The sequence below is a fragment of the Dipodomys spectabilis genome, unplaced genomic scaffold (genome assembly GCF_019054845.1).
Source record: "Dipodomys spectabilis isolate Male_0828 unplaced genomic scaffold, ASM1905484v1 ptg000107l, whole genome shotgun sequence".
NCBI lineage: Eukaryota > Metazoa > Chordata > Mammalia > Rodentia > Heteromyidae > Dipodomys > Dipodomys spectabilis.
Genome location: NW_024870784.1, coordinates 1,982 through 24,478, shown reverse-complemented (window position 1 = coordinate 24,478; position 22,497 = coordinate 1,982). Strand labels below are relative to the sequence as shown.

At 45.5% G+C, this 22,497-nt stretch overlaps 1 protein-coding gene across 1 annotated transcript in view; it reads left to right on the top strand.

Moving 5' to 3' along the window:
- Tiam1 (TIAM Rac1 associated GEF 1) overlaps nt 1-20,136 on the top strand; it is a 347,016-nt gene extending 326,880 nt beyond the window's left edge. Inside the window, exons 22-29 of the mRNA XM_042687299.1 lie at nt 4,259-4,438; nt 4,519-4,637; nt 6,121-6,229; nt 9,992-10,050; nt 10,751-10,853; nt 12,507-12,594; nt 14,566-14,738; nt 18,390-20,136. Of these exons, the coding sequence (XP_042543233.1) occupies nt 4,259-4,438; nt 4,519-4,637; nt 6,121-6,229; nt 9,992-10,050; nt 10,751-10,853; nt 12,507-12,594; nt 14,566-14,738; nt 18,390-18,847 (1,289 nt within the window). The 3' untranslated portion in view covers nt 18,848-20,136. The remainder of the gene's footprint in view (nt 1-4,258; nt 4,439-4,518; nt 4,638-6,120; nt 6,230-9,991; nt 10,051-10,750; nt 10,854-12,506; nt 12,595-14,565; nt 14,739-18,389) is intronic.
- The last annotated feature ends 2,361 nt before the right edge of the window (nt 20,137-22,497 follow it).

The window sequence follows — 22,497 nt, the reverse complement described above, 5'->3', positions numbered from 1 at the left end:
ATTCATTGCCAAGTAGACATTCCCATAAGCCACACACAGGTACTGAGAAAGCAAATATGTTCATATCACAAATGATTCATTCCATCTGTTTTCTTTGTAATGGGAGTTTGGACTCAGCCATTTGGGATAGGAATAGATGGAGCATCTTGTGGTTATATAAAATCCTAGAGAGTTTAAAAATCCCTGCAGAGACCCGATTTTCCTTCCTTTCTATTAATAGCACCATACTTGTTATACCTGTTTGTGGAATTTCTTCTTTCCTTTGCCTATTTTTGTCCCTGGCTGTTTGATAATAGCTCCTGATATCACTACTCAAGTTATTTCAGTTACTCATGGAAATTGCTCTGGTTACAGTTATTTTTTCCAGAACAGATTTTTGTATCAGCAAGCTGATTTTCCTTTTCTCCCTTCCCCTTTTTAGTCCTATCATGGAGCTATATCCTCAGTCCAGATATTCTCTTCCTCCCTCCCTCCCTCCCTCCCTCCCTCCCTCCCTCCCTCCCTCCCTCCCTCCCTCCCTCCCTTCCTTCCTTCCTTCCTTCCTTCCTTCCTTCCTTCCTTCCTTCCTTCCTCCCTCCCTCCCTCCCTTCCTTCCTTCTTTATGCCAACACTGGGGCTTGAACTTGGGGCCTTGCACTCTTACTTAGCTTTTTCACTCAAGGATAACACTTTACTACCTTAGCCACACCTCTACTTCTACCTTTTCATTAATTAACGGGAGATACGAGTCTCATAGACATTTCTGTTCAGATTGTCTTAGAACCACCATCCTCAGTTCTCTACCCCCCCCCCCCCCGCCCAGGGATGAGCTACCAGCACATGACCCAGATACCTTTCTTAAGGGTTCTGAGAAGGGTTCTCTAGTAGTTGTGTTTCCATAGTGCAGTGTGTGGCGTTTGGTAATGGGTAAAAGTTGATGTCATAGAAATAAATGCTAGGATTACGGTTAGCAGAGGCTAACCATAATAGGACAGGGAGTGGGGGCATTAGATGGTGGTTAACAAGTAGAATGCAGTTTCATAGGAACGTGTCTTATATCTGTAGTCCTCACTACTCAAGAGGTAGTGATTGGGAATATTGAAATTCAAGGTCACTTCAACAAATAAGTCAGACGCAAAGAGGTGTGCCTGTGATCCCGTGTGTAGCTGGATCATGATATAAGCTGCCTGTGGACAAAAATGTGAGATTATATCTTTAAAAAAAAAAAAAACAACAACAACCTAAGCACAGTCACTGGCTCACACTTGTAATCCTAGCTACTTAGGAGGCTGAGCTCTAGAGGGCTGAGGTTCAAAGCCAGCTCTGGCGGTCAGGTTCACTGAGCCAGCAGAAGGAACAGCTGTAGGCATGACTCAAGCAGTAGGGGACCAGCAAGCACAAGGTGCTGAATTCAAAGCTTAGACTGCCAAAAACATTAAAAAAAGCAAACAATAATCTAAAAGCAAAAAGGCCTGGTTCAGGTTCTAAGCTCAAACTCCAGCACCCCCTCTGTCTACCTAATACGGATATTCATATACTGTATGTACTACCATTTGGTACATATATATTCCAGTGTGGCTGCCCTGCAGACGCCTGCTGATCAGAGCCCTGGGCATGTGAATAATTTTCATGCATGTGTTCAGGTTGCTACCAAAGAGAACTGGGTTGGCATTATGGGAAATATTAGCAGAGTGATAATCTGGATGATGAAAGATCCTCCTCCAGGTACTGACAGACACAGTGATAGTGCTAGTCTACAGAAAAGCGTTCTAGAAATTTCCTTGTTCTGCTATCTGATCTACATGTCACATTCATCATATGGGTTCTCTGTGTGTGTGCTTTTCTTATAAAACCTTTATTGATTGCTAATTGCCAGCCAATTATTAAAGTAACCATTTTCGAGTACTTGGCTCTATAATGAAATTATATACCCATTATATTCCTTTGAGCAATCAGTACTTTTTTCATCACTCAGATGAAATTCTCCCCCCATGGATTTTTCTGAATAAAATAACATTATCTTTTGCACCTGAAAAACATTATACTGCCATCAAAAACTATCTGTTAAAACAGCAGGCACCACCTACTTTTTTCTGACTTCCAAATGACCCAAGAGAAGGAAGAGACAGAAAGAACCAGGGATGCTCTTGTGGCTCATGGAGCCCAATAGCAAACATATCTCATGGGTCAGAGAGCCACGCCCACACTTTGGACTTGAGAATTGTGGGGTGCACGTCAGGAGCTGGGGTTCCTGGCCTCTTCCCGATAGGGTCTAAGACATGGGATGCCACATGTGAGCCCTAGTTTCTCCACACTTCGGCTCTGGGTCTGTCCCAGCTTCCCTGGCTCATCGGCTCTTGGCTGTGGTTCACTCACTCCCAGTGATTTCTTTGAAAGGAGAAGAAACGATGGCTGAGCCCAAGAAGTCTGATTCCTCTTAATAGAACAACAGAGACGGACAATAATGGCTGTGTGAGGTCTTTCCTCACAGTTGCTGTTTTACTTAACTATAAAGACAGAGGATGCACATGACAATTTCACAATGAGCTTTTTCAATGTTCGGTGTTAGCGTGTACTTCTAGTTGCTGGGACTGGAGATAGGTGTTATATCTATATACACGTGTGAGTCATGTATGCGAATGATACGTATGTAAATATGTGCCCACTAGGTTTTAAAAGGTGATTATGTACTCACTTGAGAGCTGCTTGAGTTCCCTGTCACACAAGTAGTGAGTCCCCGGGGTGCTGTAGCTGATTTCCAGAGGATAATGGGAGGTCTGAGTGTGAACGATGAGTGTTCAGACGATGGTTGGGTTGGTTTGCTGGTTTATCATAAAGAACTCAGGAAGAACCAGGTGGAAGAGATGCAGCAAGAGAAGGTGGAAGGGGCTTGAAGCCTTGCGAGTCTGGCCCATCCCTTTCTCACCGCTGTCATGACCTACCAGGGACAGTGGACGGCCCTGAGTTCAAGCCCCAGTATCGGGAAGGAAGGAAGGAAGCAAAACTGTTAAGTCACTTGTACGTATTGTCCTTCCCTCTTCCAACATTACCTTGTTACCTGGACAGCATTCGCCATTTTCCTAATCACCTGCTACAGGGGTCCCCTGCTTGTTGGAGCCCTGCAGCTCTCCAGAGCTTGGGACAGAGATGAGAATGAGCTGGAGAGGAAGGTGCTGTCTTAGACCCCCACCTAGGATGCCAACAGCGGGAGCAGAATCCACATTGAACAGATCACTACTGAGCTCCACCCTCACCCCACTTAAGCTGGACTCTGGTGCTGCTGCCGTTTCTTTTCCCTTCCTCTTTCCCTTCCTCCCTCCTTCCCCTCCCTCCCTCCCTTCCCTTCCTCCTTCTCCTCCCTCCCTCCCTCCTTCTCCTCCCTCCCTCCCTCCCTCCCTCCCTCCCTCCCTCCCTCCCTCCCTCCCTCCCTCCCTCCCTCCCTCCCTCCCTCCCTTCCTTCCTTCCTTCCTTCCTTCCTTCCTATCCTCCCTATCCTCCCTATCCTTCCTCCCTCCCTCCCTCCTCCCTCCCTCCCTCCCTTCCTTTTGTCAGTACTGGGCTTTGAATTCAAGGCATTGTGCTCTTGCTTGTCTTTTTTACCCAAGGCTGGTGTCCTACCACTTGAGCCCCCGCTCTACTTCTGGCATTTTGCTGGTTAAATGGATATAAGAGCACCTTAGACTTTTCTGCCTCTTAGATCCTTAGATCTCAGCCTCCTGAGTAGCTGAGATTACAGGTGTGAGCCACCAGCAAGGGGACTGGTTTCCCTGAGTGTTTTTTTGTTTTTTTGTTTTTTTTTTGTTTTGCTTTTCTTGTTATAGAAGAGGTTCTGCCCACAGTGGTATGCATAAAAGCTTAGAAAGGCAGGGTAAGAGAATTTAAGATGAAAGTTTTGAGATTCTTTAGGACTGTAGTTGATTCCTCACAGGTCCCAAGAAGAGGGGCCACGTGCCACGCAGGGCTGTGTGGGGAAGGTCTGGAAGCAGAGGGGCAGGAATCTTCACTGTGGTGTCTGTGGGGAGGAAGAGATCAGGGTGGGAAGCAGCTTTAGCAGTTCTAGCTTGAGTTATTTAGTGCACTGGGTTATGTCTCCTTGGCCTGGGCTGAGGCTGGGGACACAGTGGCCCCGAGTGTCAGCGCCTCCTAGTGGAGACATCTGTATAGGGACAGTGAGTCACTTGAGGGCAAGTCCTTTGCTGCCATTAGGAGAACCAGTAGGGGTCCAAATGTCAAAGCATCAGAATCAGCCTGACTGGAACCTGTGTCTCCATCCTTCCAGCCAAAACCGATACGGCCTTCAAGGCATTCTTGGATGCTCAGAATCCAAGACAGCAGCACTCGTCCACCCTGGAGTCTTACCTCATCAAGCCCATCCAGCGAATCCTCAAGTACCCGCTTCTGCTCAAGGAGCTCTTCGCGCTGACAGACGCGGAGAGCGAGGAGCACTATCACCTGGATGGTGAGTGTGCCCCTGTCATGGGATGGTCTGTCGGAGGGTCTGTGCAAAGCCTCTTCATCTCACAAGCCATGTCCTTCTAGTGGCCATCAAGACGATGAACAAGGTTGCCAGTCATATCAATGAGATGCAGAAAATTCATGAAGAATTCGGGGCTGTGTTTGACCAGTTGATTGCCGAGCAGACTGGTGAGAAGAAAGAGGTGAGGAGCCCCTTCCTTCCTTCCTTCTCAGGGTACCCCAGTAACGCTGGGGTTTGCGAGTTGTCTTTAAATGAGGCGATAGTTGGAAGGCCAGTAGTTACATTGCTGTTTTTGTGGGTGTAACCAAGGTTACAACATGAATTTTCTTTTCAAGTGCTGGGGATTGAGTTCAGAACCTTGTGCTTACTATGGTAGTGCTCTACAACTTGTTGAGTCACACATCCAGCCCTTTTTTTGCTTTAGTTTTTTTCTTAAAAAAAAAATAGGGTCTTATGCTCTTGTTTAGACCGGCTTGACTATGATCTTCCTACCTCCTCTTCCCAGGTAGCTGGGATTACAGATATGTACCAGCTTCTCTTTTCACTAGCTTTTTGCCTGGGCTGGCCTCTAACTATGATCTAGCTGAGGTTGTAGACATGAGCCATCACACCCAGCCTTGGGTGGAATTCATATAAGAAACATGTTTCCGATGCTCAGCTTTTCATCTTTGAGACCTCTGGGATATTATTCTAATATCTAAATAAGAGGCTGGGGCTACTGGCTCATTCCTATAATTCCAGGTACTTAGGCAAAGATGATGTGGTTCAAGGCCAGTCCAGACAAAGGTTTGCAAGACCCTATCTCAGGGAACTTTTCATCTGTCAAACATCATTTGGATATTTATAACATAATTCATGAACCATATAAATTACCAATATGGGCAGATGGTCCCTGGGAAACTGACAAGAGTATTTGTCTGTTTTGTCACATATGAAATGGCTTAGAGGGCTTACACACCCCTTGGACTGAACATTCCCCACCTCTACCCCTGTCTCAACCAGTAAAGCTGGTGTGATGGTCTGCACCCACCATCCCAACTATGAGGGAAACATAAATAGGAGGATCACAGTACAAGCCAACCCAGTCAAAAAGCAAAAGCCTACCTGAAACATAACTAGAAAGGGCTAGAGGCAGGCTTCAGTGGTAGAACACCTGTCTAGCAAATACAAGGCCTTGAATTCCAATGCCAGAATCACAATCATAGTCACCACAATAACAACAACAACAACAACAGCAGCAGTTTGTTTTGAATGACTACAAAGTTTTTTCAGTAACAGACCCGATTTTCTTTCTCTACTCAAAGATTTACTTAGAAGAAATAGTGACAGGAAGGCTGAAAAGTGAACAAGTTGTACCTGAAACATTGAGAAGTCACTTTTCTTTACATGAAAACAAAGTGCTACTAACACTGAGTGGAGCCATAGGAGTGTGGGAGGAATGGTAGCCATTGAGATCTGGGTCCCCAACGCCCAGTGGAATATGATCGTCCATCTTGCTTCCCACATTCAAATGGAGAAGGAGGAGATGAGCATGGGGCTGGGGGGCACTTAGGAAAGATAGGGGAGCCAAAATGGACACCGGCATGCCACAGTTTAAGACTCCATGAAAACTTGAATTGGGATCATTCCACTCAGTAAGTTTTGCGCTGTCTCTGACTCGGCAGGTCGCAGATCTGAGCATGGGAGACCTGCTTTTGCACACCACGGTCATCTGGCTAAACCCACCTGCCTCGCTGGGGAAGTGGAAAAAGGAACCGGATCTGGCAGCCTTTGGTATGTATCAGAAGAGGGCTTTGAAGGAAAGGGAAACAGCTGTCTTTCTTTCCAGAAGAATATGTCTTTTTCAAGACATAATTTGTTCAAATGAAGCTAATAATATTTGCTGGATTGGTTTTCCTGCACAATATGAAATTAAACTTCTTCTAGTTAATGCATGCACTGTCCGAGGCCACCCGGCTGCTATGACTAAATCTATCCCAGAAAAAAACACACAGGCAGGTAAAGAATTGTTTTAAATTCATTTTTAAGATTTGGGCCATGAATAATAACACATGAATAATAAACCAAGGAAAAGTGAAATTTAAAAAAAATCAAGAGGAAACTGACTCTGTTTCTAAAACCCCAAATCTTACGTTTTGACTCCATTCGGACTGCCGTGCTGTATACAGTACCAGGATTTAGGAAGCTGGTTATCAGAAGTCTTGTGGCTCCAGGAGCCTCGATCTGATGCACTGCTGCTGATATTTGTGGAGGTAGATGTGTGTGGACACAATTGGGGACACAATAGGGTTCCAGTGTATTCACTTCTGGGAGCTGTGCCCGTACCAGGAGAACATGGCTGCCATTGGCAGAGTGCGAATGTGTCATTGGATGTCAGTGCTGTTCCTGACCGCAAAAGTCATCCGGCTACACTTTTGTTTTATCCTGGGGAAAAACAAAACAACAAGGTGTTGTGTTTTCCTGACCTCCGCAGGAGTCTGACTGTTACCGTTGTCTCTCCTGCGTTCTTCCTCTGGGTCTGGGGAGAGGGGAGGGGCTGGCTGCTTTCTTCGACTCCCTGATGTGAGCAAAGAATTCTCAAACGGTAATATTTTGCTTAGAGTGTCTAATACAAAGATTGCTTGGGCTTCCCACTTAGATTCACTTAGGGTTCGTTGAGAAGTTAGTGATGTCCCTGCTGTATCAAAAACCACTGTGACTTTTAATGATATTTCAATGAGACTAACTTAAAAGAGTATAGATGTAAGCTTCATGCCTACCATCTTAGCTACTCCAGAAGCTGAGATCTGAGAATCAAAGTTTAGTTAACCCAGGCAGGATAGTCTTATCTCCAAAAATCTCAAAGTTGAGGTGTGGCTCAAATGGTAGGGTGCCAGCATTGAGCAAGAAAGCTAAGAGACATCATCCAGCTCCTGAATTCAAGCCTAATATTGGTACACATGTACACACACACACACACACACACACACACACACACACACACACACACACACACACACACACACACACAAAAGCACTGGATGCTTTAAGAATTTGGTGGCCTTGCCAGGTACATGTTTTGGGAGGACAAGAGGTCTTGCCACCTCCTCACCGCCACCTTGTGTCTTAGATTCAGACTTGTTGGGTGGTCTTGTCTCTCTTGGGCTGTCTGTGCTCCTTAGTGCTTTTTTTTTTTAATTTAATTTAATTGTCAAAATGATGTACAGTGGGGTTACAGTTACATACATACGGTAGTGAGTACATTGCTTATCAAGCATTGTTATCCACTCCCTCATTTTTCTCTCACTTTCCCTTCCCCCTACTGCCACCCCCCAAAGTTGTGAAGTTCATTTCGAACATACTGTCTTGTGAGTATCACTGTTGCATTGGTTCACCTTTGTCCTACCATTTCGTGTTCCCCTTCCCTTACCTAATTCAGATAAACGCATATACAGTACCCAGGGTACCGAAATCAAATATAGTGACAATAGGGAATAAACCATGGGGGGGAAAGAACGAAAAAAATAAATAACTTCACACAGTACATTAAAAACAACAATAAAGAAAAACTTCTTGTTTCCAGATCCTGGAGTTCATTTCTCTTAGCATCATCTTATATGGTCATATGTACATATATTGAGCTGTTGTGATCCGCTTCTAGGACCATCCTAGACATATACTAATTATTACAAATGAGGGAAACCATGGAGCCTGTGTTTCTTTGGGTCTGGTTTACTTCACTTAATATGATTTTTAATAGATGTGGGCATGACCATTTCTCTAAGCAGCTGGGTGGCCTCAACATTGTGGCATTGCGTGTATGGACTGTTTCTGGGACATAGACTCCCCAGTAAGTGACACCAAACATCTCCTTGTTTCTGAGTTGGGCTGCAAGCTAGCAGTTTTAGAGCCCGCCTTGTGAATGTTTCATGACTTGACCCTTGAATTTTGCAGACTTCATGTAGTGAGAAAGGAATAGATTTGGAATAAGGAAATAATGTGAGTGGGAGAAAGGGGACGTTGGCCCCTTGTTTCTGTCTGGGGCGCTGGGGCAGCTGTAACAGCTCGCTGCCAGCTGGATGGCTAACACAGAGCAGACATTTATTTCTCGCAGTTGGGGAGGTTGTATGCCAAGATCCTACATTCCCAAGATGACACCTTCTAGCCTGGTCTTCACACGGGGAAAAGGGCAAGGTGTTGTGGAGAAGGCCGTCAGAAGAGACCACACAATCACAGCGTACTGCCAATAGAAAGCCTTATTATCACTGGGACTGCACTGGACAGTGGGGTCACCAGCACACAAAAAGAATTTTCTTTAGGTCAAAAAACGAATTATATCTCTCCAATTATGAGTAGGTATGTGTGTGTGTGTGTGTGTGTGTGTGTGTGTGTGTGTGTGTGTGTGTGTGAGAGAGAGAGAGAGAGAGACAGATAGACAGACAGACAGAGCGGCAGAGAGGCAGAGAGAGTTCAGTTTTTTAGTGTGCATAAATGAAGATCACCCAGGCCCAGAGAGGTTGCATGCTTTCTGTCTTGTATGCAAATGTATACAAATACATTGATTGAAATAGGGTAGATTTAAGGGAGAACTCAAATAGTGTAATTCCTTAGAAAGCAAAGTCAAGTTCAACAAACTAAAATCCCGGGAAGCCCAGGTACCTGAAAGGGATGGGGTGGGGTCCGAGGGAGAGGGACAGACTTATGAAGAAGAGAAGGGAGCGGAGAATGCAGTGGACACTTCAATGTACATCAACAAAATTAAGAGTGAGGGAAGGCCATGGCATAACTCCTGTTTTCACTGTTTTGATTCCTGTGCCCTGCATCTTCTATATACATTTTTCTAATTTGGGGAGGAGAAGGGAAAAAACAAAATGCTTAAATAAGGATACAGGTTGACCCACTGTAGCAATGAGATGTACAAGACACTATGTTGAAAATGAACTTTACAACTTCAGTGGGGTAGGGGGGAGGGAAGAGATGGTAGGGGAAAAACAAAGGAGGGGGTAACTCGTACCTTACTCATGTAACTTTAGGCCCTCTGTACAGTATCTTTACAAGAAAATATATTATTTTAAAAAAAGAGTGAGGGAAGGGTTGGGCGGGGAGGGACAGGTGAGAATATTGAAAGGGCTGACTGTTCAAGATGCATTGTATTCATAGACAGCTTAGACTTAAACAACTACTTAAAGATAATAAATACAACATATATAGTATTCCTTAATGGATGAAATGAATATCGGTTTTTGTTGGACATGTATAGCTTAAACTTTAACCTTGGGATAATATAGCTAAAATGGGGTATTTTACCTGAGCATTTTGAGAAGGGAGTTATTTCTGCTTGCCTATTTTGCATGGGAAACCTTTTTCCCAGCAGGCGTTTGATCTTCACAGTTGTAAGTGAGAGAAAGGGGTACTGGAGTCAGTCACTGAGATTGTACGATCTTTCTCAGTGCTATTACCACAAGTTGATCGTTACAGTGCAGGGAATGCCATAGAGTTCACGCCCTAACTGCCTTTGTTTTCTTTCTTTCTTTCTTTCTTTTTTTTGGTTTCCAGTGTTCAAAACAGCTGTGGTCCTCGTCTATAAAGATGGCTCCAAACAGAAGAAGAAACTTGTAAGACTTGGCAGTGTGAAATTCTCTCTGTGTACTCTATCTGCTTCTCACTTACATCTATACATTCTGCCCCTTAGTTGAGAAAAGCCTTTATGGGTTTTTTTTTTTGGCTGGTTGTGGGGCTTGAACTCAGGGCCTGGACACCATTCCTGAGCTCTTTTGCTAAAGGCTAATCTTCTATCACTTAGACCCATAACACCACTTCTTGTTTTCTGGTAGCTAATTGGAGATAAGAGTCTCACTTTTCTGCCTGAGTTGACTTTGAATTACAATCCTCAGATCTCAGTCCTCTGAGTACCTAGGATTACAGGCAGGAGCTACTGGCGCACAACTATGATTTCTTTTGTACATATATCCATCCTGCCTTGCAGCAGGCTCCTGGGTAGTGAGTGAATAGCTATTGTGCACCTTCCCCCATGGCCCAGAACCTTCCTGTTTTCCCATGCTCTGTTCCCTTGTCCATCTTTTGAAATCCTTTTTCTCTTGCTGCTGCCTCTCTTTGACTTGTCATTTGTTGTCTGCACATACTCAGCATATTTATTTACTGTGTAGTTTCTCAATTCCTGCCCCATGAACTAAAGAACACAGGAAGGGGACGTTGCTTTGGGCATGTGCAGGACTTACTGAGGAGAGACTCTCTCTCCTACTGGTTTGGAGAAAGTTGGAGCCCGTTCTTACACTGCCGGCTCCTCCCCTGCAGGTGGGCTCTCACAGGCTGTCAATCTACGAGGAGTGGGACCCCTTCCGGTTTCGGCACATGATCCCCACTGAAGCCTTGCAGGTTCGAGCCTTGGCAAGTGCAGGTAAATGCTGGCACATGCTGGGTTCCTGTTTCTTATATGTGTATGCATTCGTTTTTGTATCCACACTCTTGGTCTAACTATCCAACCTTTTCTTTGCCTGTATTGGGACTTGGGCACTGGCCCTGAGCTTTTTTCGTTCAAGGCTGGTACTCTACTACTTGAGCCACAGCTCCACTCACTTCAGGCTTTTTGGTATATAATTAGAGATAAGACTTTTCTTCTTACACTAGCTTCCAACTGCGATTCTCAGATCTCAGTCTTCTGAGGGGCTAGGATTACAGGCATGAGCCACCATGCCTGGCTTTTTTTTTTTTTTTTTTTTTTTTGTTTACATTTAAATCCTATATTTATGGAAACAAAATTAATTTCTTGGGACATTGTAAATGAAATGTCTGCCTCTGAAGTAGTATGATACTGAAAGCCCAAAGAATGACTGATACAAGTCCAGCTTGATGGGAAAATTAGTTTACTAGGGATTTCTCAGAATGGTGGATGACCACAAATGGTCACCCATGTCACCAACACCTCCTGCTTAGCATGCTCCAATTTTATATGGCTCTGAGTCTGCAGCAGAACTTAAAGGGCTTAGAGTGCCCCCTAGTAGTAAAGCAGCAGAGCTGACGTAGGCTCAGGTTAAACCCTTGGAGAGCCACGCGTTCATGTTCACATTTGCTCTCATCCCGGATTCTGCTGTTCTCATCAAACACCAACCATGTAAGGAGAGTTCTGCTCTGTGCTGGTCTAGCATCAGGACAGCTAAGGGGCGGCTTGCTGCAGGATGGAGTTACTCCACTAGGATTCAGAGGACTGGTCCCACTACAGCCTCATCTCTTTTCCCTGAATCTTTTCATTACCTCTTATGTGCTTGGCCATTTATTAAATAGTGAATGAATGAACTAAATGAGTGAATGAATTAAATGAATGGATGCGTATAATGTCCTAATAACAGTTCCAAGTTATTCTAGTCATCTTCTATTTGTATGTATGTGTATTCTGCATATGTTTATGTATACATGTATGTATGTATGTATGTGTAATAGATGACACTGTTTAGAGATATATGTATATATACACACATACAAACACATGTGCTACATTATACATGTATATGTCATACACATGTACCCATAGATATATACGTATGCAATATTTGTTACATGGAATACACACATACATTTGTATGTATGAATATATATGAAATATATGAGATATATTATGTGTTATACACATGAACGCATACACATGTATACAATATTATATAGATATTTTAACTAATAACATGTGAGTAGCAATGCACCTTGTACTTTCATCATGAACACTCTCCAAACAGACCCCTGTTTGCACAGCGCGCACTGGAGTGTCTTAGGTACTGTTTAATCCCACTGTTCCAAAGGAAGAACAAATCGCTGAATTGTAATAGCTGACAGGCTGCGCAGCTGAAAGTGGCTTCCTCAGTCAGTTTGAGTGATTGAAGGGCCGTTAGACAAGGGCCTGTTAGTGTTTTTTTCTTAGCACACCCTAAGCCCTAAGTGTCTTCCGTCTTGTGCGATTGCAGTATTTCATCATAGACCAAGAATGAGAAAGATGACTTTGTGAAAATGTAAGCCGTGCAGTGCAATGTATCCTGACGTGTTCTTGTTTTACCATATCTAGACGCAGAGGCGAATGCCGTGTGTGAAATTGTCCATGTGAAGTCGGAATCAGAGGGGAGGCCCGAGCGGGTCTTCCACCTGTGCTGCAGGTGAGCCTGGCCCTGCACAGTTGAGGCCCTGCCCAGTACACCTGAGAAGTTAGTAGGTACTACACAGCAGCATGGATGCATGGTACCAGTTGTACTAGAATACAGACAGTAACCCGGCTAATGGAAAATCTTTCTACAGGGAAGTAGACTATTGAAACATATTGAACATACCAGGAGGGCTTTTTTCTCATATTTACCTACAACACGATTATCTCAGTGTTTTGGTGTTTGGGTTCATTGTTTGCACAGCTCTAAACTGCAGCAGAATCAGAGCCTGCTGGGAGGGAGGAGGCGTGAGAAGGTGCTGTGGAGACATGGCTCTTCCACATAGGGAGGCAGGCTTCTCTGCATCGCCTGTGGTTCTTGGGTGGACATTCAACTTCAACTCTGGCCTTCCACTTAGTAATTCTTATTTTTCTTCTTTCTCTTCCTTCTCACCTTCTTCTTTCCTCAACCCTCTTTCTGTCATCGATCCTTCTGTAATATCAAGATGGATGGTGCCAACAAATGATGTTCTGTTTGGTTTTGAATATAATCCACATGTAATCATAAGTACTCAGTGATTTATTCTGCCAATCTAGTACTGTAGTATTCTAGGATGTTATGGGTTGCCTACAAACACAAGAGAATCAATATTTTTGAGGCATTAGTGATGTTTTAGAATACTATTGCTAGTAGAGTAAAAAGGGGCGTTTCCTAAACATGTCTGACGAGTACCTTTCATCCACAGTTTCATTTAGGCGGGTAGAGGGGAATGAGGGCTCAGAGAAGATATTCTGCAGAACATGGTCTGGAAAAAGGATGCCGGGTTCAAACTCAGATGTCTGTGTTTCATATTGCTCCCTCACCTCTCTGTGTTGTGTGACCGTGATCAACAAAGGACAGGTCTCCCAGGACACTGTCAGGAATAGAAATGACATAGCTTTGAAAATATTCTGGGGCTGGGAAGGTGGCTCAGTGGTAGAGTGCTTGCCTTGCATGCGTGAGGCCCTGGGTTCGATTCCTCAGCACCACATAAACAAAAAGAAAAAAGCCAGAAGTGGCGTTGTGGCTCAAGTGGTAGAGCTGATGAGCTGAGGGACAGCGCCCAGGCCCAGAGTTCAGGCCCCATGACCGGACATCCCCCCCCCCCCCCCAAATGAAAATATTCTGGTCAGGGTTTGAGCAGCTTCGCTGGCAGCTGTTTAGGCTGATTCATGTGTGCTTAGCAAAATCCATGGAGTTCAACAGACCTTTTCTAGATCCTCCCTGTTTGTTGTTTATAAGAAATACCAGCTGAAAGTTACTTTGGTAAAACCAGCAAGAATCTAGCTGGGCATGGTAGGGCACACCTATAATCCCAGCATAAGGATGCTGAGGCAGGAGGCTTATGAGCAGTCCAAGCTACCTAGCAGGATCCTGTCAAGAACAGGGGAAGGAAGGAAGGGGAAAATAAAAGGTGATACTAAAAACTTAACAAAGAAAAATAACTTTTCCATTTTCCACTGTGAGAATTAGGGCGTGGTAGGAAATTTTGACCTTGTTGACAAGTCATATGTATCCCATGAGGGAACGGGAAGATGACCCTCAAGGGAACGAATGAGCTCATTGAGGTTTCGGTCTGTCCATGCCTGCACGGGTACGAGAAACTTCTGGCTCATCTTCCTTCAAAAACAGTTCTATAAAGTTTGTAAGGTTGTGCCTTGTGCATCAAGAGCAGAATTTGGCAAAATCCGTCCACTGATCGCTTGTCCATGGGGTTCTCTGCCCCAACCAGGCTCAGAAGGTGACTCACAAAACGCCAAGGAATCGGAGCGTGGAATTCATTATCCTAGCTATAAGGAGGCAGCTGAGCATTGAAATCAGAGTCTTGGCTTCAATGTTTAACCTTTGGCCTTTGAGGGGACATTGGTTTGACTGCGCCTCATGGTACCCGAAGATATTCCTGTGCTCTACACTATATATTTAAACAAATAACGCTTGTTTTCCCAGCTCCCCAGAGAGTCGAAAGGATTTCCTGAAGGCCGTGCATTCGATCCTGCGAGATAAGCACCGAAGACAGCTCCTCAAGACCGAGAGCCTCCCTTCGTCCCAGCAGTACGTTCCGTTTGGAGGAAAGCGGTTGTGTGCTCTGAAAGGGGCCCGGCCAGCCATGAGCAGGGCAGGTACTGTGGGGATTCAGACTTACAAGATCCCAGTCACCCCCACTCTGCTCTAGAACTCCAGGGAATTTGACCTCCTTGTCAAGCAGGAGTTGAGTGTGGCCTGGTGAGGGCTAATGTAGGGTGTGAAGTTCTTGGTTGTTGTTTCCTTCCTGGTGGCTTCTGGGGTCCGCCCTTTGTTCCTCTTGCTGCCCTCCTCCTGCTGGCTGATGAGCGCCTCTCTCGTTTGCTAAGCCAGCAAGCAAATGCATCTTTCTTTCTTTCTTTCTTTCATTTTTTTTTTTCTGGCGGGGCTTGCTTCTCCTGCGTGCAGTTTGAGTCTCTGCTTCGCATGACAGCCAGCTTTGATTAGCAAAGAAAAGTCAGTGAGTCATGTCTCAGTGAGGCCACTGACCTTTCTGAGAAATAGGCAGCGACAGGGGAAAGGCCTTTGCTTTGGAAGGATACTAGTTCAGGAAGCCAAATGGCACATACAGTTTTAATTTTGACCTTTGCCTTGTGCCTGCAACTTCAGTTTTGATCGCAGTGTTAATTTGAAGCAGCCTGGAGCTGCTGCTGGAAAACAGGACCTAGAACTTAAATGGTCCCAAGTGAATATTCTTGCAGGACTCATAACTCTTCCATCACTCTGGAGCAGTGTGGAAGGGAGAGTGATACTACAAAAATTGTAAATGGCAAAACATATCTAGGAAGAAAGTTTTACAGGGAAGAATCCAGTAAAGGAGGTTTACATGCCATTGGCCGGGTGTTTGTTGAAGAGGCGCAGAGAGCACTGTCAATGGTAGAAGGATTTTTTTTTAAGTAGATCTAACCTCCCTAGCTCTAAGTTTTAGCCTGGAGGAAGGGTATTATAAATCCTCTCTAGTCATCTGCTGTGTGTGTCATGAAACTGTGCAGCCAACAGCCCCGCTGGTTGCAGGGGTTCTCCGAGAGTCATGCATGGCCAGGGTCTCATGGAGTCCCCACATAAAGACAGCACATGAACCTCTTACAGCTCACTGGAGAGAGTTTTTATTTCAGAATGGTTTTTACCCACTCCTTGATTGCCCAAGGAACATGTGTCCCATCCTCAGGGAATCTACTCATCAGCGGTCAGGTTGCACTTGTTAATGAGTGACCTTCAATTTAGAGCTGCATTTGCTATGAAAGCAATCACACACATGTAGTCTGCAGGAGATACACAACTTTTCCCACCGATCTCTTTTTGCAAAGAAAAATCAAACCAAGCCATAACCGAGATAACCTTTATAAATACCAAAAGAAAGCCTTGATGTCACAGCTGATTGATTTCTTCTTCTTTCTTTCTCCCCGCCCCCCCACCCCCCCCATGGTTCATTTTTGGTCCAAGGAAGTCTTTATCACTCTGCTTTGGAAGCAAATTACTATCAGCAAATTACTATAATCAGAACTTTCATGTTTTATGATTTAAAGTACAGTACTTGAGTGGTTCAGGTCAGGACCAGATTAATGAACCCTGGAAATACTCAGTCTCCCTAAAAGACTTGAAGGAATCCACTCATGTGAACTAGGCTGTTAACGACCCTTACACTAATGACAGACAATCTGTTTCCTTCTGCAATTCCTTAACTACTTAGGTAGTTTATTTCTCCCTCTGTTCTATTTGGATATAATAAAAGAAACTTCCTGCTTCTATACTTAGTGTAAGAGTACTGTACGTCTGCCAATGACCTAGGTAAAAAGTTCTTTCTTTTTTCTGTTTCTTTTAATAAAATGTGCAGAGTCAAAGCAAGTGAAAGTATCAATACTTACCATCGATATTCACTAATTAATGTGTTACTATAGTTTCATTATCACCTACCTATCGTCCATCGACTCCCTAATTTGGGCTCATTTCAAAGATGATGACAATCATCACACTTTACACCGTAGACCTCAGCATGCAGATCATTCATGAATCTTCCTAGTAACTCCATGAAGAATTGAGGTAACTCAAATGAAGTGAACAGAGACAGCTAAGCTTTATTCTGGTGGAGTTAAGGTGATACTGAGTTGGAAATTTTGCTTCTTCCCATTGAAGAAGTGTTTTGTTTTTATTTCTCTTCCTTTATTTTGTTCCCCTTTTACTTCCCTGGAATGGTTCTTAGTCCCCTCCTTGAAGAAGACCGGCATCCATTCATTCCCCAGTTTGAGATGACAGGCCACTCAGATGGTGAGGGATGATGATGGACAGAGTCTTGGGGCTGAGGATGGCTGGGCTGGAGCCAGCATAGGTCTCTCACCTCGTGCCTGCTTGGATCAAGGCTACATTTGCTAGTGAATGACACTAGTTGTCTTCTTGCAGAATTGGCATTGTTTGTCAGCTTTTAGGATGTGGTGTTCAGAACAGCAGCTCCTTCCTGGAGTGTAGATGCTCCTCCTCCATTGGAAAGCCTGTGTTGCTTTGGCTCTTGAGGGAGAGAGCCATGGTGGTGTGTGTGTATGTGTGTGTGTGTGTGTGTGTGTGTGTGTGTGTGTGTGTGTGTTGGGAATATTTGCTAGATTGGGTGGCACCTTGTTTGTGTTAAGTAGTTGTAGCTTCCTGCAGGGGGCAGTACAAGTAAAGGAAGGACTTGAAAGATTTGGTATTTTCTTCTTACCTGTTAGTCCCTTTTTATAACGGTTGATGGACTGCTTGAGTAGCATCTGTGGCTCAGTTCTCATTTCGCTTGGTATTTTGCCTGGATTATGGAAAGACGGATGACTCACAAGGCTCCTTGTGCCCAACCCTGAGGCTCAGATGGCCCTTTGTCAGAAAGGGGATGGGGGACCGGTTGGCTGTCCCCCGTTTCTGAGAGCTGTTCGTGTCCCTGTGCTCTTGCAGAGGGATGTGGTGTCTTTAACCACAGGTCCTCCAGATATTTGACAATCAAAGCTGTGAGGTTGCGCTGTCATTTGACCAGTGCTTTCCGCCTTGTTAATGTAGCACGGTGATGTCTATGAAGATGCGAAACCTTCCAGCCTGGCTGGACGCTGGTGCCTCGTGTGTGCAATTCTAGCGACTCAGGAGGTTGAAGTCTGAGGAGCACAGTTCGAAGCCAGCCTGGGCAGGAGAGTGTGGGAAGTGGAGCTGTGGCTCAAGTTGGTAGAGCATTAACTTTGAGAAGTCCTGGGCTTGCACTCAAGCACCCTAAAACCCCTAGAAAATCAGGCACCAAAAACAAAACAAGGCCAGAAACCGCCTTCTACCCTTATTAACAGTCTAGCTAAAGCCCCAGGGCAGCAGAGGCCTGGGTCCTAGCTCTGTGACAGGTACACAGGCTGAAGACTCTCCTCAACCTCTCTGTTCTACTTGCGATCATCAGCCTTCTGTGCTGCCTGTCGGTAGGTGTGTAGGTTGCACAGGGAATTCTCTCAGAGGGCCTTGTGTCCCATTTCTCTATCGTACACCCCCTCCCAGAAACCCCACCCCACCGCCACCCGCTCTGCTCTTGGATTTCCTGCCACAGTATCCCCTCGGTTCCCACGTGGGCCAGGGCAAAGAGTCCAGTGTGGACGGGTCACCTCCACACCCAGCCCCTGCTCCCCACGCCACGGCCCGCAGACCACACACCACTTAGCGTTGATGTTCCTTTGCTTTGCTCGCTGGGTTTTTGTCCCCTGCTAAAGCGTGGGGGTTTGTTCTTTATATTTTTGTGTGTATGTGTGTGTGTGCAGTGTCTGCCCCAAGCAAGTCTCTTGGGAGGAGAAGGCGGCGACTGGCACGCAACAGGTTTACCATTGACTCAGATGCTGTGGCGGCCAGCAGCCCGGAGAAAGAGCCCCAGCAGCCGCCCGGGCCAGGGGACACGGACCGCTGGGTGGAGGAGCAGTTCGATCTTGCTCAGTACGAGGACCAGGATGGCATCAAGGAGACAGACATCCTCAGTGATGACGACGAGTTCTGCGAGTCGGTGAAGGACGCCTCGGTGCACAGAGACCTCCATGAGCGGCTGCAGGCCGCCTCCATCAGCCAGCGGAGGGGCCTGGACAGCCACGCATCGCGCATGAGCCAGCTAAAGAAGCAGGCCGCCCTCTCGGGCGTCAACGGCGGGGTGGACAGCGCCAGTGAGGAAGTGATCTGGGTGAGACGTGAAGACTTCGCCCCTTCCAGGAAGCTGAACACTGAGATCTGACTTCTGTCCCCTTCTGTGGAGAACGTGTGTGTATGTGTGTGTGTGTGTGTGTGTGTGTGTGTGTGTGTAGATGCTGCCACCCTGCCCTGCCCTCCTGCCTGTCTACCCGTGCCAGCCTCCTCCCCTTGCCCCCCAGAACGTCCCCGGGGTGTTCTGCACACACCAGTGTGGCAGCTGACGCGGGTCCGAAGCCATGTAGCCACCTGCCCTTGACATTCTTCACAACGGACATCAGAGAGGATCGCCCCGAACCCCAGATCAGCTCGAGTCCTTCACTAAGGTCTTGTGTTTATTCTCAGTCAGGGCCTGAGGAATTTGGAAAAACAAGACAAACTTGTTACCACTGAAAGCAAACCGGCTCCCTGCAGCAGCTGAACTCATTTAAAGGTTAGCGTGTGCACACACACGCGCGTGTGCACACACACGTACACACATTCACACACAGAACACACAGCTATCTGGAGCCCATCTTCCAGCTGAGCTGACCACTTTGAAACATCTGTACAGCTTTCCGTGTTCAGGCCCTGTTTCTTCCTCAGTGTTGAGACTATCTGTGTCTTTTTAAGAATGTGTGAGGAAAAGGGTGGTTGTTTACGTGTCGATGAGCCTTTCTTTTTCATTTTTTGTTCTTTTTTAATATTTTTCTTCTGTGTTGGTCCGTGGCTGGTCTTAATGCTATGTCATTGTTTGGAAGTTCTAGTTTTGCATAGAATTATAAAGATGCCAAACTCTTAGAGAAGAGGTCCAGATTTATCATTTGAAAGAGAGAACACAAACAAACACTATTTTTTGTATTTTACCTGAGATGCAGGGACTCAGATAGGTGAGAATTTTACAGTGTTAGGTTACAGAGAGTGAGACATTGTGACTTTATATTTATATGAAAAGCCAACAAGGAGCTCATGTTAAGAATAAGCTTTTTTTCCCCCAAGACGCAGGTTTTTGGGGGGTAAACGCTTGCATCTGTATTTGAGATGGGAGTTTGGTTGGAGGGGGAACACGTGACAGGGAGTGGGCGGAGCCTGTGTATCTGTCCCAATGGCAGAGGACAGAAGCCTCCTTCTCATGGGGTTGCCATGGCGACCATTGGTTTTTCCACCAGAATCACATCTTCATCCATAGATCCCCCTCCCCACACCCTTGGCAGTCCATAACCGAACCTCTGACCCAAACAACCTCTTCAAAAAACATCTCTTGTGTTCAATATTTTCTTCATGCCAATGAAACAGGGTAATAAACATGTCAATTCCTAGTGTCTGAAATAGATATCCAAATGGAAGAAGAACAACTACAATAAGAAAAACAAATTATAGCACTTTTATTTTTTCTTTAAACAAAAAGGTTGAGTTTAAATTGAGTTTAAACTCTTCTTAACAGACAGAAGAACACTTTTTCTTTTTTTGGGGGGGGATATCTATTTGGTGTTTGACACATCAGTAGGTACTTTAAAAACCTGAATTTTATAGTAGCTTAGGAATTATATTTTATAAGAATCAGTTATGACTTTATATTTCCAGACAATAGAGAAGTTCAGAACATCTCGCTCTTGGGCCTCGGCTTGCTTTCCCTCGCTCTCCTTGACTTCCCTCCCTTTTCAGATTTCCAGGGCTTTGAGCTTGATCTTTTGAAAGTTTTATTCTATTAAATTTTTGCTATATCTTCTGGTTTTCTTACAAAAAAAAAGAACAAACAAAAAAGCTTTAGAATGATTTCTATACCCTTTGTATCACCGCATTGTTCCCTTTCCTCTGGAGTTCGGTGGTGTCTGGATGGGCCACGGAGCGCGGTGGGTGTGGGATGGCTTCCTGCACCGCCCCACGGAAGACACTGCGGAGTCTGGTGCTTGGAGGGAGCCATTGTCTCTTGTACATAAGGTCATGACGTGTCTATGTCAAAAGTTCTTATATATTTCTTTTATAAGCTGAAAGAAGGTCTATTTTTATGTTTTTAGGTCTATGAATGGAACGTTGTAAATGCCCGTCAAACAATAAAAATATTGAAAAAAAATACCTGGATGATCCCATGTCTCTTTGGAGTTTGAATTGTGGGAAGGGAGAAAATAACCGGAAATGTGTGGTTTTTGTTTGTTTGCTAGAAAGGCAGAATGACCCTCAGCTCAGACATACTTCAGATGTGCTCTTGTTGGAGAAACCATAGTCTAACAGCCCCATTAGTATTGGATTTGGAACACATATTTTACTTAATTTTATTTGTGCTGGTATTGGGATTTGAACTCAAAGCCTTGGTCCCTTGTTTGGCTTTTTGCAGTCCAAGGCCAGTACTCTTCATACCCATTTTGTTTTCTTCTGGTTAATCACAGGTAAGAGTCACACAGACTTTTCTGCCTGGGCTGACCTCAAACTTCAATCCTCAGTCTCTTGAATAGGATTACAGGTTTGAGCTACCAGCACCTATTTTTTTTTTGGGGAGGGGGGGTCTGGTCGTGAGGCCTGAACTCTGGGCCTGGGCGCTGTCCCTCAGCTCTTCAGCTCAAGGCTAGTGCTCTACCACTTGAGCCACAGCGCCACTTCCGGCTTTTTTCTTTTTGCTTATGTGGTGCTGAGGAATTGAACCCAGGGCCTCAGGCATGCAAAGCAAGAGGTCTACAACTGAGCCACCTTCCCAGCCCTGAGTTATTTATTTTGTTGGTTGTGGGGCTTGAACTCAGGACCTGAGTGCTGTCTCTGAGCTTTGCTTTGCTCAAAGCTAGCCCTCAACCACTTTTAGCCACAGCTCCACTGTTTTGGTGGTTAATTGGAGGAAAGAGTCTCAGGGATTTTCTTGCCTGGGCTGCTTCGAAGCCCAGTCCTCAGACCTCAGCCTCCTGAGTAGCTGGGATTATGGGCGCTACCTGACTTATTTTTAAGTAGAGTGTTCAAGTGCATGGCGTCCTGTAGGAAATGGTGGAAGCCATCTTAACATGCCCCCAGTGAAGTCATCCCAGCGGTTTGCTCACGGTGTGAGACGCAGCTGTTTGGACTGCATCTTAGTAGCCAAGTCTGGCTGTAAAGAAGAAATGAATTCTCAAAGTCAAGTATGGTGGACACACAATACCTTTGCCCCCTCAACTAAATTTCTTAGAGTCCTGCCTGTCCCCCCCAAAAAGACTGTGAGAAAGTGCCTTGTCACCTCTCCCTCCTGGATGTCAAGGTTTGGGGTGGGGGGCTGGGTTCCCCCTCCCTTTGTAGTGGTCATTCTAGTGATGAGCAACGTAACAGTCCACTCTGGAGATGGACACCGATTTTCTTGTTGCTGTATACAACAGCACGACCCACTTCCTTCCTGTGGGATGGAGTCTTGCAGATTTTTCTGCTCAGGCTAGTCTGGAAGAAGTTTCAGTCCCCTTGATCTCAGCCTCCCACATAGCTCAGCATGACGAGCTTGTGCCCGCCCAGCCCTCTCTGGGTTGGTCAGGAAGAGGTCTCACGGACTTCTCTGAAACCAGGCTGCTCATGAACTGTGATCCTCCCGTTTCTCAGCCTGCCAGGCTCACCAGGATTTCACATGCTGAATAATGAATGTTCTTTCCTAAAACATCATCAGCCTGGGGATGTGCTGAGGGACACTCTCCCTTTCAACCCCGCTCCCCTCCATCTTCCGCTTGGTAAACAAAAGGGACTTCACACACATCCTGCCTCAGACTTGGAAGG